At 38.4% G+C, this 16,375-nt stretch overlaps 1 protein-coding gene and 1 long non-coding RNA gene across 2 annotated transcripts in view; both read right to left on the bottom strand.

Moving 5' to 3' along the window:
- Positions 1–16,375, bottom strand: part of MICAL2 (microtubule associated monooxygenase, calponin and LIM domain containing 2) — a 208,706-nt gene that overhangs the window by 56,662 nt on the left and 135,669 nt on the right. The window contains exon 26 of the mRNA XM_063437516.1: positions 15,082–15,441. Coding sequence (XP_063293586.1) covers positions 15,082–15,441 — 360 coding nt within the window. The remainder of the gene's footprint in view (positions 1–15,081; positions 15,442–16,375) is intronic.
- On the bottom strand, positions 10,296–15,338 carry LOC134578874 (uncharacterized). Its single transcript, XR_010086141.1, has 2 exons — positions 12,886–15,338; positions 10,296–10,511 (listed from the first exon to the last, which is right to left on the bottom strand). It is a non-coding gene; the product is annotated as an uncharacterized LOC134578874 (long non-coding RNA).

Here is a 16,375-nt window from a genome sequence, read left to right as displayed (position 1 = left end):
CCCCTGGCCGGCGGGTGGGGGCCATAATAGTAATAGGGGGGGGGGGACCTACTGTCCTCCCCCCCCCGGCCCCCACCCCTGGGCGGCGGGTGGGGGCCATCATAGTAATAAGGGGGGGGGGGACCTACTGCCCCCCCCCCGGCCCCCACCCCTGGGCGGCGGGTGGGGGCACTAAGTAAATCCCCCCCTCATCAAGGTGACTAGGGGTGCCCAAGCCCCTAGTCACCCACCCCCCACCCAAATAAAAAATGCCCCTACCTACCCCCCTCACCCTAAAAAATAGTGAGGGGGGAATAAAATTGCTAACCTGTAAAGTAAAATTAAACTTACCATTCGACGTCTTCTTTTTTCTAAAATCTTCATTTTTCAGCCCCAAAAAAGGCCAAATAAAAAACCATCATAGCCGTCGAACTAAAAATAAAATAAAAAACCCGAGCGCAAAAAAAAAACCCGACGAAAAAGAAAAAACCCGAGCGCACAAAAAAATAATCCATCTTCGCCCATGGAGGGCTCCGCGCAGACTGAGCTCCGCAGGGCGGGGCAAGGCTTATAAAGCCTTGCCCCGCCCTGCAATTAGCCTAAGAACACTCTGATTGGTGGGTTTAAGCCAATCAGAGTGCTCTTTGTCATTTTACAAGCGTGGGAAAGTTCTTTGGAATTTTCCCACGCTTGTAAAATGACACAGAGCACTGTGATTGGATGGCTTGAAATCCATCCAATCACAGTGCTCTGTGTCATTTTACAAGCGTGGGAAAATTCTTTGGAACTTTCCCACGCTTGTAAAATGACACAGAGCACTGTGATTGGATGGCTTGAAATCCATCCAATCACAGTGCTCTGTGTCATTTTACAAGTGTGAGAAAGTTCTTTGGAATTTTCCAACGCTTGTAAAATGACACAGAGCACTGTGATTGGATGGCTTGAAATCCATCCAATCACAGTGCTCTGTGTCATTTTACAAGCGTGGGAAAATTCTTTGGAACTTTCCCACGCTTGTAAAATGACACAGAGCACTGTGATTGGATGGCTTGAAATCCATCCAATCACAGTGCGCTGTGTCATTTTACAAGCGTGGGAAAGTTCTTTGGAATTTTCCCACGCTTGTAAAATGACACAGAGCACTGTGATTGGATGGATTTCAAGCCATCCAATCACAGTGCTCTGTGTCATTTTACAAGCGTGGGAAAGTTCCAAAGAACTTTCCCACGCTTGTAAAATGACACAGAGCACTGTGATTGGATGGATTTCAAGCCATCCAATCACAGTGCTCTGTGTCATTTTACAAGCGTGGGAAAATTCCAAAGAACTTTCCCACGCTTGTAAAATGACAAAGAGCACTCTGATTGGCTTAAACCCACCAATCAGAGTGTTCTTAGGCTAATTGCAGGGCGGGGCAAGGCTTTATAAGCCTTGCCCAGCCCTGCGGAGCTCAGTCTGCGCGGAGCCCTCCATGGGTGAAGATGGATTATTTTTTTTGTGCGCTCGGGTTTTTTCTTTTTCGTCGGGTTTTTTTTTTGCGCTCGGGTTTTTTATTTTATTTTTAGTTCGACGGCTATGATGGTTTTTTATTTGGCCTTTTTTGGGGCTGAAAAATGAAGATTTTAGAAAAAAGAAGACGTCGAATGGTAAGTTTAATTTTACTTTACAGGTTAGCAATTTTATTCCCCCCTCACTATTTTTTAGGGTGAGGGGGGTAGGTAGGGGCATTTTTTATTTGGGTGGGGGGTGGGTGACTAGGGGCTTGGGCACCCCTAGTCACCTTGATGGGGGGGGGGGAATTTACTTAGTGCCCCCACCCGCCGCCCAGGGGTGGGGGCGGGGGGAGGACAGTAGGTCCCCCCCCATTATCGTTATGGCCCCCACCCGCCGCCCAGGGGTGGGGGCCGGGGGGGGGGGGGGGAGGACAGTAGATCCCCCCCCCTTATTACTATTATGGCCCCCACCCGCCGCCCAGGGGTGGGGGCCGGGGGGTGGAGGACAGTAGGTCCCCCCCCCCCTTATTACTATTATGGCCCCCACCCGCCGCCCAGGGGTGGGGGCCGGGGGGTGGAGGACAGTAGGTCCCCCCCCCCCTTATTACTATTATGGCCCCCACCCGCCGCCCAGGGGTGGGGGCCTGAGGGGAGGACAGTAGGTCCCCCCCCCCTTATTACTATTATGGCCCCCACCCGCCGCCCAGGGGTGGGGGCCTGAGGGGAGGACAGTAGGTCCCCCCTCATTCCCATTATGGCCCCCACCCGCCGTCCAGGGGTGGGGGCCGGCGGGGGAGGACAGTAGGTCCCCCCGTCCCCCCCTTATTACCCTTTTTTTTTTTTTTTTTTTTACAGTGAGCAGCCACAGGCTGCTCACTGTTTAGTGGACATGCCCCTACTCGCGATATAGCGAGTAGGGGCATTGGGGAGATTTGAATCTCCCTTGTGCTATTATGGGGGTCATATTGACCCCCATAGAGTGAGGGGAGGACCTGGGGGGCTAATGAAGTGGTGGGGAGCACTGCTCCCTGTCGCTTCTGTCTTTACATATTACAAGGAGGGAGCTGCACGCCGGTAGCTCCCTCCTTGTAATAAACCGAACAAACAAACGAACACTGATACACAGTGTTAGTTTATTCGTCTGATTTTTTCTATTCATTCATTCGTCTGTCTGATGAATGAATGAATAGGTGAAATTCCCATTCGCATGTCCAGATGTTTCACTGGGCATGTGCGGGAATCTCAGGGCTATCTAGTGTGGGTAGATGACGTGTCCCACAGGGACTTCACCTACCCACACAAAGATGGCGGCGCCCTGAATATAGATCGGGGCAGAAAATAAAGAATAAAAAATAGGTAATGTGGGGGGCATAGGGGCATTTGGGGATGACTAGGGGGTCGATTGGATGTAGTTGAGGCGGGAGGGGGGTTAAAAAAAAAACGGAATTCGGCATGACAGTGCCGCTTTAAGCATAGATACTGTATTAACCTTAAAATAGGGCCTTGCCTAATTCTCAGATGATTGATCATGAAACTTTAGGGCTTTATTCTCAAAACAATGCATTGTAGTGAATTGAAACCCTTATTGCAAAAGTTAGGAAAAAAAAATGTAATCTGTTAAAATTCTCAAACTCGCAGAGTGATCAATTTAGCCCAAATGTTTTAATTTGGTTTTCAATTCACTATGATTCACAGTTTATTGAATACACTATGTATATTTGTCTGAGCGCTCCAATAACAGAGCATAACATTCAAAGATTGACGTTTTATGTAATTAAGCCACTTATAAACTCCTATCACAGCGAGAATTGCCGCCCGCAACTTTACCTATTGGCAGAGACTCCAGCTGGGCCGGTGAGGATGTTTATACATAGAATTCTTATAAAAATCCATGTGTACTGTTCCTGTGTTTATGAAGCAGACGGAAGCGCATTATTCTCTCTCTCTATATATATATATATATTCCCAGAGAGCGCAGTTATATAGCAAGCGCACAGCTGGAACATATTCTACACACATTGTGTACATTCTTAGAGAGCATCATACAGATAATCTAAAGATGCAGAGTCAGTCCCCCTCAGCAATAAATTAGATCTATTTAGGTATATGCTGCGTTCTTAAACCCACCACTTACTGTTATTATTATTTCCTGGATTTATTACCATAAGGTTATTCGTGGTTTTAGTTATTTAAAACCAGCCGTTAAAGCTACAGCAATGCTGTTATCCAGCTCATTAAACATTGACTGGCGTGAGTTGACAGTTCTAGATTTTTTTCCAACTTTCCTAATTTCCGATCAATTTTGAAACTTGATTATCAGGTCACTGTCAAATAAATAAACCATCTATAATGTTATATGTATGGAAATTAGGGTACAGCAGATAGCTCCATAACTTTTAGCTAACCTGGCTGCATATTTGTCAAGCAAAGTTAAAGGGACACAATAGTCACCCAGACAACTTAATCTTAACGTGTGCAGTGATCCTGTCGTTTTAACCCTGCAATGTAAAACATTGTAGTCTTTTCGAAAATTCAATATTTACATTACAGGTTTCAAATCCATCTGAAAAGCAACTAGAGTCGCTTTTGCTGCACTCACTGAGTAAAACACGGTCACGTAACATAATACAAAATAATAAAAAATAATAAGAATAAGAAAGCTTTTAATACAATTCTTTCCTATTGGGAAGCTTGAATGCACACTTGCCATGCACATGATGAGCATTGGATTTGAACATCGTGGTGCAGGCCATATCTTCTCCATGATGGCGTGGGAGGCGGAGAGGTGAGCGTCAAGCGCTAAGAAAAAGATGAGTAAAATCCTTTTTTTTTTTATTTCATGGCAAATGGGTGGGCATGTATTTAACTATGGACAGGGACACTATGGCATTAGGAATCAAGGTTTGTATTTTTGTTTTATATTTGTACAAAAACGAATTAGGAAAAACAAAACTTAATTATCCTCAGAACATTCAAAATTGTCACAGCCGGTTCCTAATTATTATTATTTTATGGATACTTAAATAAATTAAAAAAAAATAATAAAATATATATATATTTATATCTCTTTCCCAGAACTGTCTAATGCACATTTCCACTTATGTATAATCACTATACATATCATAGGTTGAACCGACTAGAGACAGGAATAAACACACTTCTGTAACTAAAAACGCCTTATAGCATTAGAGCCCCCCATTGGGGAGTGTGTTTTCTCCTCCTCTCATTCTTATCTCTTGTTTGTTTAACTTATTGTATGGATGGTGACACAGAGATTGGACAGTTCTAGATGAGATTGGTTGCACCTGCAAACTGGTAGTTTATCTCTTATAGACTGTTTTTTATTTAGAAGGTGGGAAGGTGAAACCCACAACTATGTTTTATTGTAACCCGATGAAAGACCTGTATTAATACAGTCCAGAAGGGATGATAATCGACTCGTAAAAACCTTATTATTGTTGGGTGTCTACATACTGTGTCAGTCTGAGACATGATACTTTGTGTACCTTGATATGCCACACCTGTGAGGTGGATGGATTATCCAAGTGCTCACTAACACAGATTTAGACAGATTTATGAACAATATTTGTGAGAAATAGGCCTTTTGTGTACATAGAAAAAGTCTGAGATCTTTGAGTTCAGCTCATGAAAAATAGGGGCAAAAACAAAAAAGTTGCGTTTATAATTTTGTTCAGTGTATGTCTGATTTTCTAAGATTAGTTGTCACAATTGATTAAATCTGTCAGGATTTTTCATCTCTTGCTGCTTTTGCAACCTAAACGTCGTTACTGAATGTATGCCATTTTTTTTGGCAACACAATGGATTTATCAAAGTGTTTTGTTTCACTTCTCTTTCTTCCTGTCACTATAAATCAGTCATTTTTCTGAAATGGACATTTTTGCAAAAAATGGCGGTATTTACTTAGAAGAAAACAGTCACTTTTTAGATCACTTTTAGAAAACTTTAATACTATTAAAATAATGACGAGTTACACCATCATTTTTTTAGGACACTTTGATAAATATCCCCCTTTGTTCCCGGTATAAATCTGTCTGTCTCCTAAACTCCACCTGCAACTGATTTAAAGACTCGCCCGGTTACCCTGTGTCCTACTTATGTCCAATGAGAGGGATGTAACCGTGAGGATTGTAACTGCGATTCCCTTTGTAGAAGGGAAGGATTGCACGGGTAGTTAATAAACAGTGATTTGCCATTTAATAAAAGTGACAGAACCATATGATGCTTTCATAGAAGATATGCGTTTGGACGTGATTCTCCCTTACAGGGTCGGAACAGGCTGCTCGGGGCTGTTAACTGTACATCGGATACGTTTTATGGGGCTAGTTTGCAGACTCTATAAAATATTAAAGGTCAGATGCTTATTTCTGATGTTTGCCTCTGCCCCGTGGCTTGGAAGGCAGATGAAAGGTCGATTGAGTTTCTCCTAATCTGCTGGAAGCTTGCAATCATTTTAGGGGTCTTCGTCAATTCTAAAAATATTGCTTTATTGGTGACATTGTGACAGCTTTATGGAAGAAAGAAGATTAGTTACTTATATAAGATTTATTACTATGTGTGATGTCACAGGGCAATAGAATATTTTCCGATTCAGTAATCACTGATGCTTAGATCTCCACAGTCATCTCTCATAATAATCATTACTCAAAATGAGTCTCTTAGTACTCTCGTCCACACAATGGGCAATATTATAAGCTGCAAAATGGAGAGTACACTATTCTACACAATGAATAGTACTCCTATACACAGAATGAATAGTACTTTTATACACAGAATGAATATGCGATATGAAACAGTACAGGGCTCTGCATGGAGATATGAGGCAGTACAGGGCTCTGCATGGAGATATGAGGCAGTACAGGGCTCCGCATGGAGGTATGAGGCAGTACAGGGCTCTGCATGGAGATATGAGGCAGTACAGGGCTCCGCATGGAGGTATGAGGCAGTACAGGGCTCTGCATGGAGATATGAGGCAGTACAGGGCTCAGCATGGAGGTATGAGGCAGTACAGGGCTCCGCATGGAGTTATGAGGCAGCATAGGGCTCCGCATTGAGATATTAGACAGTACAGGGTTCTGCATGGCGATATGCAACAGTACAGGGTTCTGCATATAGGTATAAGGCAATACAGGGCTCTGCATGGCAATATAAGACAGTACATGTCTCTGCATGGAGATATGAGACAATGCAGGTCTCTGCATGGAGATATGAGACAGTACAGGAATCTATAGGGTGTATTTAAGGCGATATGGAGTCATCTGTGAATGGGTAGTAGATAATGAATTTCTGCAGTAGGCATTAGGCAGCAGCGAGCTCTGAAAATGATGATGCTAAAAGCAGACCCAGGTCCAGTCCATGTCTCCTGAGGTAGGTGCAGCGCTGCACCCAGTGGCCCTCTATCAGAAACACATACCAGAAATGGTGCCCCTCAGCACACTTTATTGATTGGGACAGTGTTATAGGATTGATCAAAGAATTCTTTACCAGCCAGATGTTCCTATGCAGTGCGCCAGGCATTTATCTTTAAATAAAGATTACTTTTCTAAACTTTTTTTTAACTCTTAAATCCACAGATAATCATTAAATCTCACCCAGGTTTTTTCGCAAGAATCAGGAAACTGCTTTGCGTTTTAACTGCTTTTTGATTGCATTTCCCATTATCCCAGCCATAAAATGAATGTGCAAAATTCACAAATAATATATACACATTTCCTACACTGCGCTCTGGAATGTATACAAAATGGAAGAACACGTCTAAACTTTACAAAATACCACGAGAAAGCTTGTTTTTCTACGGGAGATGATGGATAGACAGAAAAATAGACAGGTTGACGGACAAGCAGAGAGCGGAGGCCCAGACACTGCTAGCACAATGACAGAGACTGACAACAACAACTGAAAGGCACACAACGTCCAACAAACAGACAACAAATGGAGCAATTTGTGTTGGTGGCTTCTGTTTGCTTTCAGCAAATGAAATGAAAATGCACCAAATTACAAACAACAAAAAAATATATAAATGCAGAAAAACAAACAACACAGTTTATGCCGATCAAAGCGACTGTGAAACTAAATTTAAAGAAGGATTTTAAAACCCAGTACACGGTGTGTTTTAACATTTTTAAAACCTTTTTTTTTTGGATTCTGCTTATCACATGCTAGTTTTTGAATCCATGGAGTCCATGGAGTCCTGCACCAGTTAGAACACAAGATATAATAAAGTCCTGTAGATTGTAATCTGATTTGAGCAAGGTCCTCATTAACCATTTGTCCCTGTTAACATTTGCAAAAGTGTGTCTGGTTTGCTGTTATGTCTCTATAGTAAAATTGGGAAAGTAATAAGAGTTTGCAAAAAAAAAAAAAACTGAAAAACTGCTAAATGATTTTAAGACAATGCTTACACAAAATATATTTGTATGATCTTGTGAAGGCTAATAAACTGCTAAGCATCTTGGGAAAGTTTGTTCTGAAACTTCTGCAGTATCAAGATTAGTGATTGTAGTAATGTGATCTTCGGGAATTCTTCATTGTAATCATCTTGACGTATTGATCAATTATTTTTGTGTAACGCAATTTTTTTTCTTGATTTATAAAAAAAAAAAAAAAAAATCTAAATGAAAATTGGAAGGTCTTGTTCCTGCTATCTAATAATAATAATGTGCTAGTGTTTCCTAATAACGAACAAACTATACATAATACATTCATAATAATCAAAAACACTACCATTAACAATAGATGCAAACAGATTAAACATTTGTTTTAAAGTAATAATTCTACAGATGTTTTTCCTTGAACTGGTTAGGGTAACCTATGATGACATGGATTGGACGTTTGGGATTTTTTCAGGGCTTGAAACAAAATCCAGGGTGAAATTAGCCAACAGACGAGCGCTTTGATTGCAGGATTAGAGGTCCACACTACAAGCGAATTTTCCTCTTGTTCAAAGCTCGGTAAATGTATAAAGCCTCTTTCAATCCACAAAAGGAAAAATACAAATTGGACAGCATGGGTCCAGTGTTTCAGATTTTATACCTTTCTTCATTCACACAGACATGTTTACTCCATATAAAAAAGTTTATATATATTCCACATACAATCATATATTCTACGCGTTTCAAATAAAAAAACTCCAAATAAATTCCTTGCCAAGTGATTATCAAAATATCAATATATAACAATAATAATAATGTAACACTGTATTGCTTTCATTCCGCAAGGAAGATAAAATATGTTTGATGCGAGTAGTTCCATCATAAGAATCTGGAATTTCATCAGAAAGCCGATGAGTTCGAGAACACTTGGTAAATATTAATTAGAAGAGTATTATTTTCCCTTCCAGTGTGGGATGTAGTGAAGAATAATATGTTTTCGTGAAGATCAATCCGATGCTTCTGTCATCAGGGGCCGTGATGTCTGCAAATCTGGACCCACTCAACACTGGATGTTGCTCTTCATGGACAGTTATAAGAAATTTACCCATCTAGGACTTCACAAATGGCCTGTTCCCGAGGACCACCACTGAATCATCCCATAGACTTGCCAACAGGGAACTAAATTATATCTGTTATCAGTTCTCATGGAACCCTAATTCTTCAGAACTTTAATATTCATCCATTAACCCTCAGGATATGCCCACTAGTTTTGAGAATATGTTAGATCCGCCAATTCACCTAAGACCCAAGAATCTGCCCATCTGACATGAGAATCAGCCAGTCCACCTTGAGACTGAGAATCTGTCCTTTCACACTGTCAATCTGCTCATTCACCCTGCCACTGTGAGAATCTGCCAATTCACCCTGGAATCTGCTTGTTCACCCTGAGACTGTAAGTATCTGCCCATTCACTCTGGGAATTTGCTCATTCATGCTGAGACTATGAAAATCTGCTCATTCACCCAAAGACTGTGAGAATCTGCCCATTCACTCTGGGAATCTGCTCATTTACCCTTAGACTGAGAATCTGCTCTTTCCCCCCAAGACTGTGAGGATCTGACCATTCACTTTGGGAACTTGCTCATTTACCCTGAGACTATAATAATCTGTCCATTCAGCCTGAGACAGTGAGATTCTGCCCAATTACATTTAGACTGTGAGAATCTGTCTATTTACCCCGTTAATGTGATAAACTACCCATTTACCCTGAGACACTGAGAATCTGCTCTTTCACCCCAAGACTGTGAGAATCTGCCCATTCACTCTGAGACTGTGAGAATCTGTCCATTCACTCTGGAAATTTGCTCATTCACACTGAGGCTACTAGAATCTCCCCATGTAACCTGAATAGTGATTTTTAAATTAAGAGATGTTCTAAGGTCTTTAAAGCTAGTATCCTATTGAGCTGTTAAAGTAAAATTGGGAATAGGAAGACTGAGGTTCTCACTGAGCTGTGATGTTACAAATGGAAAACTAACCAACAAAATGTATGCCAAGGTATAGGAATTGCCAAATGTCTATTTTTCAGAGAAGTTTTAAGATCATCACAATTTGCCGTTTAGAAAATAAACGCTCCAAAACGTTAACTGACGGGAGCACAGTCACTGTCATTTTAAATTGAGCTTTAAATGTATTGAGATCACATTTAAAGGAAAGGAAGTTGGGCTATGCAGAGGAAGTTCAATCATATACAGAGATTCTACAGAAATTCAGAATAAATTGTTAGAGAACAAAACATGTATTATTCCCATATGTGACACACAGTGATAAAACATACAGGGGGAGGTGGGGGCAACAACAACAAAAATCTGTTTGAGATTTTATATAAAAGACACAAAAAAAACAAGAACGGAAACAAAGGAAGCCACAGAATTTAGGAACTACTATATTTATTCTCGTTTACAGATCAATTGAATTCAACAAAAAAAAAAATCACTGTTGTGTCTGATACAGAACATCAGATGGAAATACAGAATTAAAAAAGAAAAGAATTTAGTTCATTTCACAAAATATGCAATTTTAAGATCCTAATTAAGAACCGCCCTCAAAACATGAGAGATGAAGGAAAAATTGTCCACTTGGGAGAGTCTGCAAAGGAGAAGAAAGGTGGAAATGTAGGCAGGTGGCTTGAGAAAATAGGGCGACATTTGGTTATGAAACATGCAGACTTTAGCAACAAACACGGGGAAAGTAGTAAGAGAGGTTAATGGGATCCAATTCAGGCCTACGCATGTCAAAAACAGACAGAAAAGGGCATTCAAACCGAACGTCCCTACAGAATGTGTTTAGTCAAAAACTTACATTTTTGTAAAAATCTATTTATTTTAACAGGTCACAAGTGCTGTAACCATTGCAGTCACGTCAGCCAATGTGCTTTCTTAGGAGTCTGTCAGAAAAGCAAGATGGAAGCACCATTTAACTGATTGAAGTTAAATATTGAGCTATAATGCTTTTGACATTTTTTTATTATGTGTTCGTGTGATTATGGGTCCATTAAGGTGATCTTTAATACACCTGCGCAAATTTTAGTTTTGACCGCATTAAATGCCTTTTAATCCACATTTATCTGTAGAGTCTTAGTCAATGAATAAACCTCTCCAGGTAAATCTCAGACGATCAGCTTCTACAGGTGTGGATTACAAACTTTTGCACAGGTCCAGTTATTAATTGATCAACTATTATAAATAAGGAATATAATTCACAAAGCAGCAGGGGCCAGGAATCTTCATTGCATTGAGTGACTCACCCTGGGACTCCCATTTAATCTCAGCTGATCAGTTTTATAATGGGACTTTTCCTCTTGCTTTTAATTTATGTTTTGGGTGTAAATAACATTTTCACTGCTATCTCAGCTGAAAAGAGCTATCCTTTGCTTCCTGCAGGCTATTTAATTTAATTGAAGGTAATCGTCTAATTTGCTGTATATTATAAGAATTGAGTATGGCCATAGGCATTGCCAAAAATCAATACAGCCCCCAATTAAACCACAAGGGACACAGACCAAAATGTAACTGTAAGGAATCCTGCACCAATTAAAATGCAAAGAATACTGCCACCAATTAAACCACCATTAATACAGCCACCAATTAACCCACGATCAACACTGCTGCTTCCACTGACTCCTAGAGGGTTAGGCTTAAGGAGTTATTCAGGGCAATTTTCTTAAAGCAAAGCATTTGCCATGGAAACCAATGGGATGTTCCATCTGATTGCTCCACTTTTAAAGGTTTAACCCAATATGACTCTTTGTACATAAGCCTAAACTTGTGTGAAGATAGATTTAGGAGATTTAGGACTCAATTTAATATTATGCTTTTCAAATGATTGAATATTTTTGACTAAATCTTTAAAATTAAGTAATATTTAGAAAAATATCTTAATATTTTTTTTCTACATTGATATATGTTTTATTTATAATATTTTTTATATTTTCATTATTTTGGAAAAAATATATATTGTAAAAGTTTATCCAAAAATATGAAATCATTTTAAATGCTTGTCCAATAGTATTAAATCGAGGACTTGTGCTTGAGCTTAATATTTTCAGATAAGCTTTCAAAATGATTTAATAAATTTGGATACACTTTTAAAATGATTTTTTAACACATTACAATTTTGAAATAAACATCCTACACAAAAAAACATATATCAATATATAAACATTTTAAAAATATATGTATAATATTAAATAATTTAAAAATGTTATCCAGAAATATTTAATCATTTGGAAAATGTATTAAAAAATATTAAATCAAGGTCCTAATTGGGTAAAAAATAGATAATATGATGTTATAGCATTTGATAATGTTTCCAGGACAGACACAGCCTGTCTTGGAGGGCAGCTCAAACTGTTTAATATTATTATTATTATCCTATATATAGTACCCGTCCAAGCAGAATGGAATCAAGTGAAAAACATACTAAATATTATAAATCTCTGGCTACTAGCCAACATTTCTAACTCTGACCTGCATGGGGAGCCTGACCCAAAGAGAAATAAACTCCTTCTTCAATTTACCAATGTATACCTATACCTATGCTATAAATCATGTTACCATTTTAGTACGGTTGCTGAAAATTATGTTTATCTGTTAATTGAATTGCTTTTAAAATGTTAGTAGGAAAATGCTCTTAATTTTTCAATAAATGTCTCAAGTTAAAGAAAATCAATAAAAAAAAATTGTTACATTTTTGAAATTTCAGATGCAAAATTAGTGCAAGCAAAAACTCACAGCCAGACATGGATTATGAACGTCAAACAAATATATTATTATCCGGTAAATGGTAAAAAAAAAAGTAATAAATTCGGCCACACACAAATTGCTCCATAACAGTTAAAAACACAGAGCCATTAGAGATGCGTTACAAAACGTGTTAGGCGTGCGAGATATGGGGTATCAGAGTTAAACAATATTACGGATATTAGTTACAACTTCCTGAAATTCGCAAGCAGAAGAATCACCTGACAGACGCAATGCTTCAGCCAACAAGAGGGCCGAGCACTGGAGTATTGGAATGCGCTAGAAGCAACAAAGGAAAGATAGAGAGAAAGAATAAGAATAAAATATTTTGAAAATAGTTGGAAACGTGGAAATATTTCAAAGATATAAAAATCAAAACAGAAAGTTGGATCAATGCAAAAAAAGATCAGAATAAGAAAAATCCATTCAGTAAATTCTCCATTAAAATTGAATTCTAGAATATGGAAAAAGATGAACCTTATTACCATAGCAACCGATGTTGAAATTATTTTAAATTTGAAATGAATTCTGAGCCAGAAAGCGAAAACAAAAATTCTACAATTTGGGTTTTCTGAAATATTTAGGAAAATGTGCAAGCCAGAAAAAGGGAACATACGATGGAATTTTTGAAACTGGACTAATTTTTGAATAAGGTTCATTTTCTCCAGAATGTATAACATACACAAATACGATTCCCAGTGTCTAAACTAGGGTACATAAGGGTAACTTGTTATCAGCAAACATGAATCATCCCCTCCAAGTATAAAGCTGAGATTATTCCACTCCAGTTTTGCTGTAAAATGCACAGATTTTGTATTTCTCTGTTTTTTTTTACATTGTCGTCATATGGAAATCATTAATAAATGTATGTTTTTTTTATTCCAGTGCAAAACAAGAGGAAAATATTCCCAAATCTCTAATAGAGACCAGACAGGATACAACATCAATAAAAAAAAATATAACAATAATAAAACGAGAAAATCATCAAGAAAATTATACAAATTATAAAAGTCACAAAAACAAGTAATACATGCTGAATCAATATCAAAACAATTAAAAAAAGGTAACTTTCTAACACCATGTGCAGGTAATTGAATTAAGCAGTATCTGGCACAATTAACCAGTGCATTAGTCAGAGACTGTGAAATGTTTAGGAATTAAATTCTACAAGAAACAGTCCATAAAAAAAAAAAAAAAACATACTACGCCATAACTGGATGTCGTCATAAGCAGGACTTGTGACATCTTTTCATTTTATAATAATTAAATAGAACAGGCCAATGTCCAGAAGTTATATAAAATTAACTTTGGTAGCAATCTAAATTAGAATGTCGGAAATAAAACAAGTTTTCCCTAAAAATTTTGATTCTGCCAAAATTTAGAAATGCCACGACAAATATTTGGTACAGTTTGTAAGTAAATTGAAATTTAAGGACCGTACATATGGATCGTTATTATTTAAAGTGATTAACGTGTCACTAGCTCTTACCTCAAAAATTCTACGGCACCGTTTAATCCAAAACAAAGAACAAAGCAATACATTTGATTTGCTCTAAAATCCTACCATATAGGAACATTTTGAAATATTTAAATTGCTGTTTTAGGCATATATATATAGCCTAAATCTTTGCAGAAGACTTCAGTTTACGCTATATATACCTTCTTGAAAAAATGTTTGAAAATAATGGACTTCTCTTAAAATAGATTTTGTGAAATATTCTGACATATTGCCGTATATGGTTTTAATTTACAAACTGGGCATTGCAATAAATGATCAAGGAATTGCAAAATTTAGACCAAATTAGCTAAACTGTTAATTTTCTCAAATTCAGTTATTTTGGCCTTATTACATAAACTTTATTTACAATTCCTTTGTAAATCCTCCACAATTTCCAGTTTAGCGAACAACCTAGAAATTAATAAGTATGCTTGACTTTTTGAAAATTATTACCTTCAATTAATTTTTAGCAATTTAGAAAACAATAGAATTGAAATGCAAAGGAAAGTCATGTCTTCCCTCAACCCAAATTACTGACTTTTGGCAGCCAGATTAATGGATTTTTACCAAAGTATGGAATTCTGAGGTTGAATTCAAAATAAAAAGAAAGAAAGAAAAATACAAAATAGATTTTTTTTAAAAAAATAGGAAAATAATAATCAAGCTGAAAGTTCTATATAACTGTTTGGAAATCAGCGAAAAACTATAACACAATGTATGTGAAATGTAAACTAGATGCTTTGTGCAAATTTGTAATATTTCCTTCACTTCCAAAATATAGCACCTTTCCCTACGCCAGCAAAATGTTAACAGTAAAAATTTCATTATTCTCCTTCAAGGCAGCAGAGGTGTTAATAATGCAGAAGGCACAGCTAATTTGGGGATTCTAGATATTTTTGGGGCCTAAGGTGTCTTGCACCTGCTGGATTATAGACTGAAGAGAAGGTCCAGCCTCGTAGTACATATGTGTAAGCATTTCTAGCAGCATATAGAGGAAGGGCAAAGACACGCTCAGAAGCTCATACGTGTAGACATAGCTCTGTTCGTTGTCCCTGACATGGCGACGGGCATCTTGTAATACCCCGTGCGTCCAGTTAGACAGACGGCTTGGAATGGCCAGGAGATCCCTTGTCACCTCAAGAGGCCATCTTACAGATTTCCGAAATAAGGAAGTCATGATACCTGGGGAGCTCTCGTCTGAACTGCTATGGTCACTGTACGGGCTGTCTGTGGTGACCTCGGCAGCCGTGGCCGCTTCTCTCTTCCACGTTTTTTCCTCCTAAAAAAAAACCACATACACATTAGTGGACATTTAACGTAAGTCAGCTTTGCTGAAGGAAACTTTTTCCAGTATTTCATCAGAAGATGGAGTAGTGGTTTTCACCGTCAGTCTATGATGGCCACAATCTACTCAAAACAATTAAATGTGCAAATGTCAAGCCTAAATCACGTCAATCATTGGATGAGCTTGGTTTGAAAGACCCACTGATTGAGTGATTGAGTGATTCAATGAGTGAGCTTGGTTTGAAAGACCCACTCTAATTTAATTTGTGAGCCTTTCAACCAGACTCTCAAAATGAGTGGACACTTTCAACCCAACTCTCTCATTATGTGGACCACTAAACACAACTCCCTCAATGTATGGGCCTTCAAACATAATTCACTAAATATCTGCCTTTCAGCCCAACTCAGTCAGGAAGTTTCTGTACAAGATCGATGTGGAATACATCATGAGAACTCAGTGGCAGTTTGTCGCTGTTTTCTGCCTTCAAAGTGGCAGTCTAAGTACCATAACCACTAATGGTGGTCAAATAGTTATCCAGTGGTTATTGAGTGGTTTGACCAAAAGCAAGGGGTGGAGGGAGAGAGCATGTAGTCCTCAAGAAATCTGCGACCTGCATTGTCTGCACAGAATACAAACTATTATTAAATGGTTAAACATAGATTGATTCTGAAAAAGCAATTGACCGGAACATTAAATATTCTTCTATGTTAGGATTCATGTTGACTATCCCGTGGTTAGCAATGTGCATCGCTTATAAACAGCAACAATTGTTTTGGAAAAAGCAAATCAGACTTTTCTATTCAAACTAATTATATGAGCATTGTGTTCCAGTAGAAAACACTTGGCTCTTTGACCAGCTTTTCTCCTCGTATCATTCTATTCTATCTGTGGAACCAAGATCTCTTAACAAAGCATCACCTACACCAAG

The sequence above is a fragment of the Pelobates fuscus genome, chromosome 12, assembly GCF_036172605.1.
Source record: "Pelobates fuscus isolate aPelFus1 chromosome 12, aPelFus1.pri, whole genome shotgun sequence".
In the NCBI taxonomy this organism is placed as follows: Eukaryota; Metazoa; Chordata; class Amphibia; order Anura; family Pelobatidae; genus Pelobates; species Pelobates fuscus.
Note: the sequence above shows the minus strand (reverse complement) of the source record. Positions and strands in the feature narration are given on the sequence as shown.